Source organism: Sinohyriopsis cumingii, chromosome 3, assembly GCF_028554795.1.
Source record: "Sinohyriopsis cumingii isolate HCF-2022 chromosome 3, ASM2855479v2, whole genome shotgun sequence".
Classification (NCBI taxonomy): Eukaryota; Metazoa; Mollusca; class Bivalvia; order Unionida; family Unionidae; genus Sinohyriopsis; species Sinohyriopsis cumingii.
Genome location: NC_142963.1, coordinates 20044893 through 20061435, shown reverse-complemented (window position 1 = coordinate 20061435; position 16543 = coordinate 20044893). Strand labels below are relative to the sequence as shown.

The 16543-nt window shown below is 34.3% G+C and overlaps 1 protein-coding gene across 1 annotated transcript; it reads left to right on the top strand.

Annotated features, from left to right (window-relative positions):
* The first annotated feature begins 600 nt into the window (after positions 1–600).
* LOC149802508 (uncharacterized) lies at positions 601–6917 on the top strand. The gene has a single exon (XM_089951752.1). It carries the CDS (start codon positions 1089–1091, stop codon positions 2037–2039), a length of 951 nt encoding a protein of 316 aa, XP_089807878.1. The 5' UTR covers positions 601–1088; the 3' UTR covers positions 2040–6917.
* The last annotated feature ends 9626 nt before the right edge of the window (positions 6918–16543 follow it).

Here is a 16543-nt window from a genome sequence, read left to right as displayed (position 1 = left end):
ATCATCCCTTATGATAGTGACCATTTATTTAAAAGACAAATCAGTAATTCCAATAAACAGAGAACAAGTCTTTAAGTAACGCGCAATGTTAGTATTCAAAACATCACAAAAATTGGTAGCAGATACATTAGTTCAGATAGGTAAAGATAACAGACTGGTATAACATATACATTGATAGTTGAGAAATTAAATCAGTACTGATTTATGCACAGTGCACAGCCAGGAATTGAAAATAAATCTTCACATAGACAATACATTTTAGGAAAAGTGACTGACTGAAATATCTGACAAATTTGTCGTGCTGCTTCTGACTAGGATGACCGATTTGACATCATTAATGGTATGTTATGATACAGTATGTATACACGACGGCAAAAGTCCTGCTGATGAGGAGATACAACGATGAGTTAGTAAATAAAATTTTATACATGTGTAAAACAGTAATTTGCATAAAAGCTAACTACGCACAGGACGATAACTTTCAACCTTTTTCCGGATTTGTAAGCACAAAAAATTGCACAAAAAGACAGAAAGAAATAAAAGCCCGGTGAACATTTTCCCAGTTTGTGACCGAGTTCCATCATTAGTATGTATCAGACATTGAACTTCCGGTGAAAACTCATCGCAATTAACTAGCGAGGATTTCATTGCTTTAGCAGTAAAAACTGAAGAATTTATCTGTGGTTGCCTTTTTAAACTCATTTTTGTCTCTGTCCTGATGTGACTATCTTTGAATTTTAAAAAGTGCACTGAATGTTTACTCTACAAATCAAGCACGCGACCCAATATGTCAGATCTCCCTGTGAAGTGACCTTTGACATTTAGACAATGAACAATGTGATCAAATGTTACAAAATTTGCGAACGACTGTGATATCTATGGCTAGCACTGAACGAAGGTGATACTGGTACATTATGACGTTAGGTGTCTGGCTAAACTTAACTTTGGAGTCATATAGCTTATATCGACTTGATTTTTTTAGAGACAACGAATAATACAATGGCAGTGTGGTACTTGAGATGACACATATATATTGTAAGTAACATTGAAACCTTTGCATAAGTTGTAACTCGCTAAACCTGATCGTAATGTCAGCATCATTTGCAAGTAATTATGGAAGTGGTTCAAGGGGAAAATTATGGCCTGCTACCACTTTCAAAGCAGTAAATGATCACACTTTATCACAGCTTGTATTGGACCTGTACATGGCAGTTTTATCAGGATATTCCGAAGACGTGCGGAATATTCTTACATCACATCCAGATATAGATGTAAACATATCTGTCAAAGGTGCAACCATTTTGTCCCTGTCATTGTACAAACGTCATTTTCATATCTTTAGCCTGCTAATGAAACATCATGAAAGGGGAAGAAAATTTGATTTGAACAAATGCAGTGAAGATCGTTTAAAAAGGATTGAACCTCCAATCATTACAGCAAGTAGAATGCATTTCTTTGAAGGTGTTGTCAGCCTAGTTAATGCAGGTGCTGACATTGATGTGACTGATAATTTAGGACGTACAGCATTATGGTTTGCCTGTCGTCATCAAATGCAGGATTTAGTTGAATACTTGATTCTCAAAGGTGCTAGTGTTAACAAACCAGACCATTACCATAACACTCCATTAATAACTGCATTTTTATATAGAGTCAGCTCAATCATAATAAAGACACTCATTTTACATGGCAGTATTTTAGATGGTCCGAGTTGCAAGTATCAAGTCAGTACACAGCATTCCCCATTATTTTGGGCTCTGAAGTACAGTAACATCGAAATCACCAAGTTGATTTTGCATACTGGAATTCCTGTCTCTGATATTCGCTGTGTGAAAAGGACCTATGCCACATCAAATGAAGTTGATTCAACATTGTTGCAATATCTGGAAGAAAAATCAAAGAGTCCTATGAACTTAAAACAGATGTGTCGTATGGAAGTACGGAGATTCTTTAGCATACAATTTCTGGGGAAAAACTTTGTCCGAAACATTAATGCACTTCCTTTACCGCCAGTTCTCAAGCAATATCTTCTTTTGAAATAAGAACCTGGAAGAACAGTTGAGGCTTGTCAGCAATGGATGGTGAGGCAGACAGGCAGTCTGTCAGTTTTTCTTGCAATTGCAATTTTCTTTTTAAAAATATTTGTTGATTTTTTTTTTATGTTCCAGCTTTTAAAAAAAATGGGGTTAATATACTGAAGCTTCATGTTGTAGTGACCATTACTAATGTCAGTGAGGGTCCCGTGTTCAGTACTATCTTGTGATTCTGGCAACACAGTTGCCCTATTGCTGATCATTTCACCCAAATTTGCTGTGAACGTGAAGTTGACTTCACTTTTTTGCATGTTTGGCCATTGCATCTGCATTCTGAATACAGTATCAACTTTTTTTTTTGTTCAAAGCGCAGTATAAAAGAGTTTAAGCACTGTATTTTTCTTGCTTTTTTTATAAACTTTTCTGTCAGTTTAATTGTTTATGTATGCAGTTATAATGCAATCTATGAGATCCCCACTGAAAACTTGAGGCTTGAAATAAGCTAAATGTTTTGTAGCCCAGTCACAAGCAAACTATTACTCGATGGAGATTTATAGGCTGATTACGAGTAACTATAACAAGCATTCACAACAATTTTGCTGCGTCAAAGAGAAGTTTTTATATTTTCATTCAGTTCAGCAATTATTTTTAATATGGCTCAGAGGCTTGGTAAACAGAAATTCCCATACCGTTATTAATAACTTTAGCTTCATTTTACTTCTGTACAAACATTGTACCATTGAGTTCAGCCAGTGTGTAAATTAAGCAGGGATTGTCCTGGGCTTCGCCAGTGTCGCAAATTGCAATTTTTTTTCCTTATTGGCGACAAAAATATCCCATCTGGCGATTTTTTTGGCGACATACTTTTTGGTTATTTAATTTGTACATACAATCATGGATCTGGACTGAATAAATTTAAAGCCAGAACGAAAGGAAGCCATAAACTTGACTAAGCAATGCATTGGAATCAATCTGTTACACAAACGATCCTTTGTTCTTATTGACAACCCTATCTTTACAGTGCATTGTTACATCATAATCTGCTTATGCTGACATCTGGGCTGAGTACTGTATGCTGCGATACAGTCAATCATGCTACCGCACTATACCTACAACTGACCGACTTCTGAAGACGCGAATAGAACAGAAACAATTAATTGTATGGCTAATCCTTCTGTTTTTTTTTTATACATATACCAATACAATAATTTTGCTGAACCTTCATAGAAAACTGATAACCTTTGAAGTACCGACTACTGTGTATAAATACAAAGCAAATGGAAAAAAATCTCAATCACAATTACATCTGTCGCCACTGCAGCATTTTACTCATTGATCTTTTCCTTTTGCCATCAGTCCCGTGTTACGGCTGCAGAGACTTAAACTCCGCAACAAGAAATAGCAAAAAAAAAAAAAAACAGTTTTGCATAATTAATAATAATTATTTATTTCTCAAAATACAGGAGTGAAAGAATCCCTAAATTGGGTGTGAATTTACGCTTATATATACGGTCCAATATTGCCAGGTGTTGACTCGTGTAAGTTTCATTCGTGGGAATGGAGATCCTATTTTTCTTGTCGAGAAAATTTATACAGCATTCAGTGATCATTCTTGGGATTTTGGAAGCAATTTGCTACAAGCTTTGTGAAGCTAGCCATAAAGGGGGGGGGGCTGCTGAGAGACTACTGGTGTCACCTGTCAGCACTGAGGACTGTGAACGTGGATTCAGTAAGATGAACCTCATAAAAACTGACATCAGAAATAAGCTCTGCATCTCATCTCTCGAGAATTTAATGAGAATCAGCATGTACAGATGTGAAAAATTAGACTTTGAAACTGCATTCAACAAGTGGGCAGCCCTAAAATCGCGACGGATCTTCATGTAACACTTTGTAACATTTTGTTAATGCTTGTTGTAATTAAAGTATTAACTAATCCATCTTTTGTAATTTTCATTGCCTGTTACATTAATAGACTAAATTAACACTTGGAAAAATGTACACTACTTTTTTTGGCGACACTTTTTGAAAATTGGCAACAAAATATTGAGGTTGGCGATTATTTTGGCGACAGCTTTTTAAAAGCCAGGACCATCCCTGTTAAGGGATTCATTTAATGTTTTAAGATAATTCCAACATACTAGTCAAATCTGTCAGTTGTTTTTCACCATCAGCATAATTACATTTTCAACATACTAGTCAAATCTGTCGGTTGTTTTTCACCATCAGCATAATTACATTTCCAACATGCTAGTCAAATCTGTCAGTTGTTTTTCACCATCAGCATAGTTACATTTCCAACATACTAGTCAAATCTGTCAGTTGTTTTTCACCATCAGCATAGTTGCATCTCCAACACAATATCAAATATGTCAGCTGTTTTCTGCATGAGTGCACTGTAGGAACATTTCTCATATTATCTGAATGAATTGACTGATTCTGATTCCATTCAGTTTTACCCCAAACAGAATATTATCTCTCATTTTAGTCCGGTTAGCTCTAAGTGCAATATACATGTATGTGGTTACTCATTAATGATATTAGCTCCAATAGCTTTTTTGCTGAATGTAATGAAATGAAAGCAAATATTCTCCGATAAGCTAGGACGTATTCATATGTGCATTATATGCAGTTGTCTTATTTTGAAAAGCTGAGGAATTCAGTTTTTGTATGCCAGCCATAAAGCAGAGCATATTATGTTATGATGTTATCCATGTGTTACCAAGATGGTTTCTGTAATCTTGCATGCAAGGTCGTAGGCAAGGTCACTGAATAAAACAAGAAAAATGGTTGTAACACAATGACTCGTATTTTCCACATCTATGGCTACCAAACTTTGTAAGAATTTCCTAGTCCTGATCAATTAAGAAATTTATATTTAGATTTTTTTTTAGCAGACCAAAATGTTAAATTTCTACAAGTGGAAAAGTTCGAAACTTTTGTAAGCTATGGAGACAGTGAAAACACCAGGCCTAAATAATATCGGACCATGTTTCCTGAGACTGCAGATGTAAGATGACATCATAGCTTACAAATGTGGGGCCCCGAGTGGCCGAGTGGTCTAAAGCGCTCACCGTTACGGATCACTGCCATCTCACCTCTGTCTGCGTTGGTTCGAGTCTCGGATTCGGCTAATGTGGTTATGTGAGAAAGCTTGCCAGTAGCTTCTCGTGGGTCGGTGGTTCTTTCCGGGGTTTTTCCGGGTTCTTCCTCCACCATTAATACTGGCTGCCATGTATAGCCTATCTTGTGCTGAAAAATGGCGTTAAACCCTACAACAACAACAACAACTTACAAATGTAATCGAAGCATATCAACCTCAGTATGTACCAAGACATGGAAATGGGCAATAGTTACCCCCCCATTCATAGGTCAGGCAGTACAGAAGATTCAGTAACTACAACACATATATATCTATCATGCCAACTATGTCCAGACTTTTAAAAATATGTATTCATGACAATCTTCTGATGTACTTATGAACCTGTAACTTAATTCACCAAACTCAGTCAGGATTAAGAGAAAACCACATTTAAGATGGCTTCCATCTTCATGAGGTAAATCGATTACTTCCCTCAAAGAAATATAGTTGCATCTAGGAAAGGCTTTTGTTCTTGTTGGTAGTGATATTATTATCAATAATGAACATATCATTGTAATGACCCCATGACAAATTGGCTTGCTTCCTACTGGACAGGGAAGACATTGTGTCAGATTAACAGCAGTTTGTTTAAAGAAAAACTAATTGTATGTGGAGTGCCACATGCCACAGGGATCAATCCTGGATCTTTTCCTTTTATATTTTCATAAATGATCTGCCTTTGAAAATAGTTAAATTTATTTCATCTACTGTATCAGAGTTCAGTCAAGTAATATCAGACCTAGCTGGGTCCCATCGGATAGCCATACTTTGAGCAGATTTCTGGTCCCTTCGGATAGCCATACTTTGATCAGATTTCTGATTTACGGAAAATGGCATGAACGTAAACACAGTAATGGAATGAATTTATGCAGATCGTATTGTAAGTCAATTTGTGCCAGTGGTTAAAATACAAGACAAGATCATGATCAACCAAACATTGGTTGAGATATTACAAAACCTAGAGTTATTTACACCTGGACATTGGCAGTGTTATTTCTAAAAACACTTTTGACAAGAATATTTGCAAATTAGTCCATATGCCCACCCCCCCTCAAAAAAGAGCTTGTAAACGTGTTCTAGATTATGTTGAAAATATCCTAAATGCAGTGAATGATATTCAAATGGTAAGAACAGTGAACATACGCGTTTGAGAAAGGTTACACTTATGCACAAGATTTAAAAAAAGGCCCCATTATATCCTGGGGGAACAATTTTGTGTAAGACAACAAAGTGACACTCCCAATTTAAGATCATTTTCACTTAACTATTTAAGAAACATTTTAAATATTACAAGCCACTAAATTGGAACAGAATTCCAAAAGAAACTGAGAAAGTGCAAACATATAAAAACATTTTGTTTCAATCTAATTCACTGTATGAAAACCAGAACCTGCATGATTTTACAAGTTCATTACCACTTCAAAGCATATCTTCAGAAACCTTTCATTCTACTGCATAACTGTTTTTATATTTTGTATATTATTCATACAGTACTTTCTTGAGTCCTGTTCTTTTAATATTTTTTGTGTATTAAGTTCATAGCTTATTAAACAAATTGTTACTTCATTCTACACACAATTTTGTTTTTAATTTTGCATTTTTCTTTGACTAGAAATAATTCTTGTTTTTTTATACATGTACAGTTTTATAATATGTGTGTAAATATGCAAATAATAGAGGGCCACAAGGAGGATTAGTTCATGCAACTAATTGTGTCACCCTCTTTAAATAAAGTCATTATTATACACGTGTGTCTGTGTCTTTATATGTAAGTTTATATAAATAGATATATAGACACACAAACATACTTTCGTAGTGATATACCGGTAATAATGGTAGTGAAAACAAATATTCCAAAACGTGAAATCTCACTTGAAACAAAGAAAACTATAAAAGTAATAGGATGTATCTTGACTACTTTAATAAATCTTTGAAGTCAACTTTATTGATCAGGGTAGTTGGAGTTCATTTTGATAGCTGAAATGTAAATTTTGCATAACTTTGGACTGTGTTGTTGTTGTAGGTATTACACCGTTTTTCAGCACAAGATATGCTATATAGACCAACCAGTCTAGCTGTAAGAGGATGAGCCTGGAAAAAAAACCTGAGATGAACCATCAAACTATGGGAAGCTACTGGCACGCTTTCACACCCAACTTGGCTGAGCCCAAGACTTGAACCCACATGGGTGAGGTATCATTAACTGATAAAGGCAAGAACCTTAGACCACTTAGCCAGTTGTCCCTTTTGTACAGTATATTACTTGCTTTGGTTAGTATTCATATATGCTTACTGATTTTTACAACACATTACAAGTGGGTAATATTTTTTTATATAAAAACATTCGCATAGAAACATCAGTAACTAAATCTAATTTGTTTAGACAGAAACTGACTAATGTTGGCCTGTACAAAGAGAATATTTTATTTTCCTTTATTAATACCAAATATATTTAATGTGGTACAAAAACATATTTTAGACTGGCAAAGCTATGAGTTAAAATATATAGTTCTTTTACAACCTGAAGAAATATATCCAGTATTTACACTGGAAAAAAAGAAAATTTTCTTTATATTATATACCAGACTTGTTCTTGAATCCAAGTTTAAATGACTAAACTCACTCTTTATCTTCAGTACACAAACCACCATCAAACCCTTTTCATATTTTCACCTCCATTGGCTGGACATATAAATCTGAGCAACTTAAGAGAGTGGTTGGATTGGGGTGAGATATTCTGTTGCAGTAAATTATATTTTTGACTACATCTGACCACAAAGTCCAATTTAGCATAGTCCAATTACCGGTATGTGGAGATCTGATGCACACCAGTAAGAGGTCATATTCTGTTGACCTCGTAGTTCACCAATCAAATTCAGCTTTCAAAGTTTTCAAAGCAACACATCATTCAGTACGTATAATTACTGATGATAATTCTCCATAACACAAATTTGTAACACTATACCTGATAAGCTCCTAAAATTAAGTGGACTCGAAAATCTAAAGGTTACCATAACTTGAACGTTTGTTGGTGTCTGTCAGATCTCCGTATAGGACAGTGGAGATCTGATTTTAATCAGATTCGATTTAGCAATTCATCACAGTGGGTTTATCAGTGTTGTCACAGTAAAAAGGAGAACTATAAAAAAAGACTAATTTCACTGAGGCACAAACTGCACCAAGTCAAAATTTGTCATGAAAAAATAATTTTGATGCCAGAAAGGTAAAGAATTTTTTTTATAGTTTACTCTAGTTCATAGCGGTCTTTGTAACACTATACCTGATAAGCTACTAAAATTAAGTGGAAACTATTAAATCTTGCTGCGGGTACAATTATAACTTCAGTAGGCATGCACAGTCAAGCCTTACATCACATAATTTTCACTTGTAAAAATATAGAGAATGAAAAAAAATTATGTCATCAATAACTTCTGTATTTGACACTTAAGTATGTAATAAATGTAATTAAGTAAATGAAACCCTCAACAGAACAAAGAGTTGTATGTGGCAAAATGAAGTATGCACATGTATATAGAAAAGGTGATCTTATCTCTTGCATGATATTTATTGTCCCATTTAAGTCCTCACTATTTAGGTTTTGAAGATTGTTGTCTGTCTCTTCATTACTTATAGTAAAACATGAATGGTTTTAAGTGCTGAAGAATTTGAAAGATGTATACAAAAAATAAAATCACACAAAAATTCTGAGTCATTGTTTACACATAGCAAATGTTGTCATCAGCAGGCATTGAATCATTTGCTTGCACAATTTAGTCGCTTTGTTCCAAAAGCCTCCTGAACATAACAAAATATTGTAGTTGTACAGGTTTTACTCTTTCCTACCCCTTATCGATAATTAAATTATTAGCAGAAGCACTTATTTACGCAAGCTCTCAAATGAAAGTGCCTGACAAATTAAGTTAGTCATAAAAGGCAAAATGTGAAATATTGTTTACAATGAACTATACTTGGGATTATAATCTATTGATAATATTACTTTGTTTCAAACCAATTAACACAATCATGAAAGAGTTAAACAGGAATTGGTAAGAAGATTTGATTTGGAAAATGGACTTGAAAAGATACATGCTTCAGAATTCTGACATGCCTGTTAATTTGCTTGAAGAGGAAAAATAATGCTTCATTAGTCCCACTAGAGCCCACATCCATAATAAAACTATAATAATGCTCTAGTAGTCCCACTAGAGCCTGCATCCGCAATGAAACTATAATCCATCCTGATGCCATGGGATTTGATATGTTTAGACATCATTTTATGGCAAAGGAATGAATGGTTTACTTTCATCTCTGAGCTTTGTCTCTTTTTTTTTTTTTAGAGGTGTTGTACACAATCATCATTATTGTGTGCTCTGAGCAGCTCTGCTTTAATGAATACTTTAATGAAAACATGAAAACTGGCACATTTCTCACTGGGCAGTCATTGCAATTGCCTAGGGTGGCTAAATTCAGGGGATAACAGATTATAAAGTATGAAAGTTTTACTTTGTTACAATTTAAAAACATTAAACTATACTTGGACATATTATACTGTGCAACCTGGTGACCCAGATTATAATGCCAATGCACATGCAGAGTTTAACGACAACAAACTGAAGCCTTGAGTAGGGCACACATAAAACAGTCTGACATAATGTATTCAAGAATTGTTGCTGTGTGGGGGGGTATTAGTAGTTTTTTTGCAGAACAGAACAGAACCTGAAGCTGAGTTAAGATGAGGACCTATATATATATTTAAAGATTGTGACAACTCTGGTCTTAAGCTAAGTAACAGAAAAGAGCAAAAACCAAAAAGTTATTTAACATTCAACAAATAATTTTTCTTCCCTTGAATACAAAAGTGAAAATTTTATAAGAACTCACAGTATTGTTAATTAAATCCTAAATAATCCCAAATGTTTTATTTAAAGTCCAAATATATGAATTTTCAATTGAATTCCAGTGGTATTCCAATTAAATTCCAATATTGAATGTGTTAATATGCCTATAGTCGCAGATGTACTAATGTGCCAAAAAGGGCCCTGGCAGTGTGCTTAGTATTTTGATGTATCACAGTAATATAATCTGAAATGTTCTTGTCTGAATTCACTACAATTCCAAATGTTTTAGTCCCAGAATATTATTTGGTACTTTGTAATTCTAGTGAATATTAATTTGAAAAAATAACTCCACCCAAATTAAAAACTGAACACAATTGTATGACTGATTCTGCTTCTGAATCAGATGTTAAGCCAAAATCAAGTAAACAAAATTTAAATAAAAAGCTGTGATACAATAATACAGCTTGGATGTAGACCAGTTTCATCTCTAAAACATTAAAAGTTGTCAACGGTTTAGGATTTTCCAAGTGGAAAAGTGATGTCCTAGGCTAATAATTTGAACATTAAATCTATGATCTAGGAAAAATATTAGTTATGTATTGTTGTTTACAAAATAAATGTCATTGGTCAGATACACTATTAACTTGATTTTGGACAAGGACAGAATGCAGATATACAGAACATATAATCATTAAGAAAATCAAACAAATTAAACATACATACATAATCGAGGCTGCCATTGTCTATGGATGCATTTTTGGAGATTGTTGTGCTTTTACATCTATTGATGAATGTGTGGAGGCTGGCTGGAGTTTTGTTATCATTAGAAGATACATTTATATGCGTCTATTTTACATCTATTATGAGAACGTTTTGTTTAACATACCAGTTGTATTAAAATAATTTGTATGGAAGTCTGATGGTTCTGTTCTCTTCCGCACAATTTGTATTTTCAGAATCAAATGGAACCAGATTAAAGTTTAAATGAAGACACCCTGTGCTATGATTTCTTTACACAGATGTTTGTGCATGCCATTCGGTTTGTATTTACAATGGCAGATGTGCATGTATACTATTAATGAATGGGTAGGTGGATATGTAGGTTCTCGTGATTGAAGACGTTTTAATGAATGGGTAGGTGGATATGTAGGTTCTCGTGATTGAAGACGTTTTAATGAATGAAAGGGAGTGGTAGGTTGGCTAGTTATTTGTAGATGGAAGGTAAATATGCCTTTGGTGTCATTAGGCATATTATTTTGTTGGACATGTATTATTGTCATTTGCATGGAAATTCTGTGGTTCTGTTCTCTTCTACAATGGATACTGACATTTTGTGGACATGTATTATTGTCATTTGCATGGAAATTCTTGGTTCTGTTCTCTTCTACAATGGATACTGACATTTTGTGGACATGTATTATTGTCATTTGCATGGAAATTCTGTGGTTCTGTTCTCTTCTACAATGGATACTGACATTTTGTGGACATGTATTGTTGTCATTTGCATGGAAATTCTGTGGTTCTGTTCTCTTCTACAATGGATACTGGCATTTTGTGGACATGTATTATTGTCATTTGCATGGAAATTCTGTGGTTCTGTTCTCTTCTACAATGGATACTGGCATTTTGTAGACATGTATTATTGTCATTTGCATGGAAATTCTGTGGTTCTGTTCTCTTCTACAATGGATACTGGCATTTTGTAGACACGTATTATTGTCATTTGCATGGAAATTCTGTGGTTCTGTTCTCTTCTACAATGGATACTGACATTTTGTGGACACGTATTATTGTCATTTGCATGGAAATTCTGTGGTTCTGTTCTCTTCTACAATGGATACTGGCATTTTGTAGACATGTATTATTGTCATTTGCATGGAAATTCTGTGGTTCTGTTCTCTTCTACAATGGATACTGGCATTTTGTGGACATGTATTATTGTCATTTGCATGGAAATTCTGTGGTTCTGTTCTCTTCTACAATGGATACTGGCATTTTGTAGACATGTATTATTGTCATTTGCATGGAAATTCTGTGGTTCTGTTCTCTTCTACAATGGATACTGACATTTTGTGGACATGTATTATTGTCATTTGCATGGAAATTCTGTGGTTCTGTTCTCTTCTACAATTGATACTGGCATTTTGTGGACATGTATTATTGTCATTTGCATGGAAATTCTGTGGTTCTGTTCTCTTCTACAATGGATACTGACATTTTGTGGACATGTATTATTGTCATTTGCATGGAAATTCTGTGGTTCTGTTCTCTTCTACAATGGATACTGGCATTTTGTGGACATGTATTATTGTCATTTGCATGGAAATTCTTGGTTCTGTTCTCTTCTACAATGGATACTGGCATTTTGTAGACATGTATTATTGTCATTTGCATGGAAATTCTGTGGTTCTGTTCTCTTCTACAATGGATACTGACATTTTGTGGACATGTATTATTGTCATTTGCATGGAAATTCTGTGGTTCTGTTCTCTTCTACAATGGATACTGGCATTTTGTGGACATGTATTATTGTCATTTGCATGGAAATTCTGTGGTTCTGTTCTCTTCTACAATGGATACTGGCATTTTGTAGACATGTATTATTGTCATTTGCATGGAAATTCTGTGGTTCTGTTCTCTTCTACAATGGATACTGGCATTTTGTGGACATGTATTATTGTCATTTGCATGGAAATTCTGTGGTTCTGTTCTCTTCTACAATGGATACTGGCATTTTGTAGACATGTATTATTGTCATTTGCATGGAAATTCTGTGGTTCTGTTCTCTTCTACAATGGATACTGGCATTTTGTGGACATGTATTATTGTCATTTGCATGGAAATTCTGTGGTTCTGTTCTCTTCTACAATGGATACTGGCATTTTGTAGACATGTATTATTGTCATTTGCATGGAAATTCTGTGGTTCTGTTCTCTTCTACAATGGATACTGGCATTTTGTAGACATGTATTATTGTCATTTGCATGGAAATTCTGTGGTTCTGTTCTCTTCTACAATGGATACTGACATTTTGTGGAAGAGAATTGAACTACTACTGATACTTGAAGTTGCTTATTAGTCGGGTAACACTGCAGACAACAAAGATTCTGATCTCCCATAGCATAATGCACCTGCAGATCAGGGTCAGTGTTTTCTGTTCTGCTGATTACTTCTAACAAGCTGCACAGACCCAGATATTCTGGCACATTAAGGGGGCGCTCACCAGTTATTATGTACTTTTGAGAGAGTGACATTTGGATATTGTACTTTTGGAAATTGTACATGATCTAAGCACACTGCTAACTAAAATGACTGCTCCCTTGTGCTAAAAAATCAGCCTGAATTAGTCTAAAATACACTATCCATAGCAGCTGTTAAAATAGGGAAAATGAATTTTGCCAGACTAGACAATACCAGCTTCTGAAAGTGCAACAAATGAATTACCAAATATATAAAACATAAAACAAAGTTATTGGCTCTTTTTTTATACAATTTACATCTGAAGTTCAGAAAGTGAAAATGACCAAGCGGAGCTAGCACTTTTTTGAAAGGTGCATATCTGAAGTAATGCCAAGCTATATACTCTATAACCCATATTACACCCATCAATCATACATCAAAATAAAGGGAATTAAAGGTTCTTTGAATTATACCTAAGATATTTAAGGTCTTTTTTAAATAGCCAGTATAATGAGTGAGGAATGCCGTGGAAATTCTTTTCTTTAAAATTCTAACCCTATGCAAAATGCTAAACTGTAAAGCACCACCTTAAAAGAAATATAAAAATGTATGCAATTATTTATTTTATTTTCAGATCATTATGTATGATGTTCTGAATAAAATGGTACATTAATATTGATGTTAAGCATGAAAATAAGCTAATTATGCTCATTTTGCTCTTGCATACATAATTTGCCATGTTTGTGTGAGTAGTGACCTTAAATATGGGGAAATTATAAGTCTTAGAATATAGGAATAGAGTCAACTGTTGCAGTAAGTAAAAGAAATATATAGTGAAAATGTTTCTTTTCCTTTATTTGCAATGAAATAAAAAAATAAATGATGAGAAAGCAAATTCGCTTATTCCATATTAAATAATAGGCAAATATTTTAGACTTTGACCATTGACCTTTATGAACCTGATCTGTTCCATTCCTTTCCAAACTGTAAAATTTATTGTTGATATCTCAGAAATAATTCTGGCTAGTTTCATGTTCCTGTCATTCAGTACAACAACACTCATAAATATTGTTCTGTGGGAGCAAATACAGGAAAATTATTCAAAAGGACTGTTTTGATGCTTGCGACTTAAATGTTTCAGCCATACAATCAAAATTAAATCATACAATAATAATACCTATGTTCTCTTTAAGGGGGTGCTCACCAGTTATTATGTACTTTCGAGAGAGTGATTTATGTAAGGTGAAGTTGTTTACATTTAAAACAAGCACATTGGAGAGAATGTTGGCATACCTCTATGCTACATTAATGTAATGTGGATGATATTTTTCTGGATATTGTACTTTTGGAAATTGTACAGGATCTAAGCACACTGCTAACTAAAATGACTGCTCCCTTGTGCTAAAAAATCAGCCTGAATTAGTCTAAAGTATACTATCCATAGCAGCTATTAAAATGGGGAAAACGAATCTTGCCAGACTAGACAATACCAGCTTCTGAAAGTGCACTGAATGAATTACCAAATATATAAAACATAAAACAAAGTTATCAGCTCTTTTTTATACAATTTACCTCTGAAGTTCAGAAAGTGAAAATGACCAAGCGGAGCTGGCACTTTTTTGAAAGGTGCACATCTGGAGTAAGGCCAAGCTGTATACTCTATAACCGATATTACACCCATCAATCATACACCAAAATAAAGGGAATTAAAGGTTCTTTGAATTATACCCAAGATATACATGGTCTTTTTTAAATAACCAGTATACCCAGTGGGAAAGCTGTGGGAATTCTTTTTCTTTAAAATTCTAACCCTATGCAAAATGCAAAACTGCAGAGTGCCACCTTATGCAATGGCAGACCCGAGCCTTTGCAGTTTGCAGATGGACTCGATTTATATTTGCAGATGAACTCAAAATATATTTTACAAAGTTTGACGAGAACGTTTCTAAAGCTCATGATTTTCAGGGTGATAGGCAGAAGATTTAAACCGTTGGATGCCTAGTTCATGCAAAACTTACTGAAACATTCCAGAGATAAAATATGGCCCATGTTCAGATTGGACAGATTTGGAAGGCCAAATTGTGTAATAAAATTTTGTTTAGCAAAGCTTTTACTCTGGGTTTAATTTTCATATTCCTCAAAGGAAATCTTGCGAATGGACATATTATGGTCAAGTATTGGTTGCCCAACTTAGTATGGGACTGATACAGTTTACCATTATTGTATTAAATGGTTTGTCAAATGCAGGTATAAAGTTGCAGATGAGCCTTAGGTCTCTTCTGTTTGGGTTTTTGTACAACTTCATAAGTGTGACAAGATCTACAGTATATATAAACACCACTTTTAATTTTCGACAAATAAAAATGATTCAAGATCTTTTTATATGTCTTATTGGCTCCTAAATGACCAGCTAATGGAGTTTCATGAGCTACATTATGAATTTCTGTATGAATTAGGAACAATTATTTTATAGCTCACTGACCACTCATCACCAGTGTGTACCTAAGGTGCTCTTCATTTTCTCATAAGGACCTTATTTGTCATTAAATTAAAAACGGGTACTTTTGTAACTTTAGTTTTGCTAATAGCCCTCTGAACAAACAGATCTCAGGATCTTGTTCCTGTTAGACAAGTGATTGTCTTTTGTCACTGATTGCAATAAAAAAAATGAGTAATAACAATAGGAATAATGAGTTCAATACCTCTTGATTGATTAATACAAGGAGCAAAAGTGACCTCATCAAAAGCTTGACAAGTAAATGTGTCAGCCAGAGGAGTAATTTCCTGATCAACATCATTCTTAAAGCTCATTTTGCTATAGTTTTAGTAACTACAAAGTTAGTAGAAATCAGGGATTTCATTTTTAATAGGATATAATTTATTATCCAAACAAGGCTTGTCAATTACAAGTGAGTTAACCATAACCTTATCTCCAGCTAGGTCATTGCCTAGTAATAAGTGAATATTCTCAATGTGTAAAGACACCACTGTTCCAACTGTCAGAGACACTAAGTCTGATGACAAACTTCCACAATGGAGAGGAATATTAACAAAGCCACACTCTACTTCCTGAATAAGAACACTTTCACTAGAATAAGAATTCTCAGTAAAGGCATAGTACCTGATAATAAAAGACTGAGAAGCACATGTGTCTCTTAAAATTTTAATTGGGATAGACTTGGCAGAATCACCAATAAGTGATATAGAACCTTCCAACATGGATGGTTCATAATTCTCCATAATAAAATCAGACTGGGTGGATGACCCAACAAAAATGTATTGCTTTCAATACAAGACTGTGGCTTTAATCTCTTAGAAATATGAGTATTTAGAATGGCTATTTTTATTCTGTT